The sequence below is a fragment of the Otolemur garnettii genome, unplaced genomic scaffold, assembly GCF_000181295.1.
Source record: "Otolemur garnettii isolate 467f Iridium unplaced genomic scaffold, OtoGar3 scaffold00042, whole genome shotgun sequence".
In the NCBI taxonomy this organism is placed as follows: Eukaryota; Metazoa; Chordata; class Mammalia; order Primates; family Galagidae; genus Otolemur; species Otolemur garnettii.
Genome location: NW_003852437.1, coordinates 9,044,299 through 9,045,979, shown reverse-complemented (window position 1 = coordinate 9,045,979; position 1,681 = coordinate 9,044,299). Strand labels below are relative to the sequence as shown.

General features: G+C 55.1%; 1 protein-coding gene across 1 annotated transcript in view; it reads left to right on the top strand.

The window, feature by feature from the left end:
• The first annotated feature begins 1,366 nt into the window (after nt 1-1,366).
• HECA (hdc homolog, cell cycle regulator) overlaps nt 1,367-1,681 on the top strand; it is a 46,108-nt gene continuing 45,793 nt past the window's right edge. The window contains exon 1 of the mRNA XM_023513505.1: nt 1,367-1,677. Coding sequence (XP_023369273.1) covers nt 1,588-1,677 — 90 coding nt within the window. The 5' untranslated portion in view covers nt 1,367-1,587. The remainder of the gene's footprint in view (nt 1,678-1,681) is intronic.

The following is a 1,681-nucleotide window of genomic DNA, read 5'->3' as shown; positions in this document are numbered from 1 at the left end:
AGGCTCTCTAGAGGGTTACTCTCCTCTAATACATATTAGGAAATTAAAAATGTCATCATTTTTCCTACGAAACAGTCCAACCAGCAATTTCTCCTGAGTTTCCAGGGCTCTTCCCTGCTGCTCCAGGCTCTCTTGCAGCTGCCCAGAGCTCCCAATCAGAATCTCCTCCCTGTACTTTCCTGTCTGTATCTCTATGCTTCACAACAGGGCCAGAGTCTTTGCTGAAAAGCTGGGTTAATTACACATTACACTATAAAAGGAGAACACTGTAAAACTGTCAGCTCAAATAGTGGTTCCTCTATAGTTCATGGGAAAAAGAACCTAATTTATACACTCAAAAAGTTTATGTTAGCTGTTCCCTAGAGTAGCCAAGATAGATAAAAATCCATCAATGAAGGTGTCATTTGAGCGAGTAGTTAAGACAAGAAATATGTAAATATTGCTAACGTAGAGATGGACTAAAGCATTAAACAGAGGGATAAGTCCCATAGCTCCTGTGGTAAGGTGTCTTGTCTGATACTACTCTGAAAGAAGTGATGATAAACAGTATTTTGAGCTGCGACTTGAGGGATGGGAAGGAGGTGGCCTGTGAAAAGTTAGGCAGCTGCAGAGGAAGTGCTCCCCAGGGGTCCCCTGCCCTCAGGTCATTTCCTCTCTTCACAGGTGTCACCTAAACTCTTCTTGTTCACAATCTGGCCACCTATTTTTCAGGACAGCTCAGGGCTACCCACAGGGATGGCTGTCCTTCCTCGGAGGCAGGGCCTGCTTCTTAGGGGCAGGCAACACTTAGTTACACCCCTGGATGACAGGTCCTGTTTGAATGAACATTTTCACTCCCACTGTGCAGCCTTCCCATTCAGTACCCTGCTGTTCAGTCCCACTGTCTAGGGACATTTCTTTAATTACTGTTATTAAATGATACAGCCTTTGAATGAATTATTAATTTCATTAATCCGAAATCTTTTGTTTTTCATTCCCATCTACACTTCAGTTCCCAGATCATATTGTTCTAAGCCCCAATTACACCAAGGTCAGGAGGCCACCGAACAACTTCACAGGCCACAGTCTCGCGCGCAGCCATTTCCACCAGGGCTAGAAGACGCCCGGCAGCTCTGGAGGCCCAGGGTGCTGGCGCCAGGATGACGTCACCGAGCCGGCGGCCCTGCGCGGGCCATGACGTCACGCGGGCGGGCCTGTCCGCCGTGAGGTCACCGGGTGGGCGCGGCCAGGCCGAGTCTCCGGTCCCGTCACGGGAGGGGGCGGGCCCAGAGTGTGTCAGCGCAGCCGAATCAAAACAAGCCGGAGACCCGCCTTTTCCCTCCGGCTCGGGAGCGTCTCGCTCGCGCCCCGGGCCCCCGGCGCCCGCGCGCCTGCGAGCCTCGGTGGCCGCGCTCCGGCTCCAGGAAGCCGGGGAGGGCGCGGCGGCCGGGATGGCGCGGCGCGGGCCGCGCGGCTAGACGGGCGCTGAAGGAGCCGCCGGCCCGCGCCCTCAGTCCTTTCCCGGAGCCGGCTCCTCACGGGGCCGGGAGCGACCGCGCTCGGGGAGCCGTCTTCCCTCACGCCGGGCACCTGGACGCTTGCGGCGAGATGCCCAACCCCAAAAACAGCAAAGGCGGCCGCAAAAACAAGCGCGCCAACAGCAGCGGAGACGAGCAGGAAAATGGAGCCGGGGCCCTGGCAG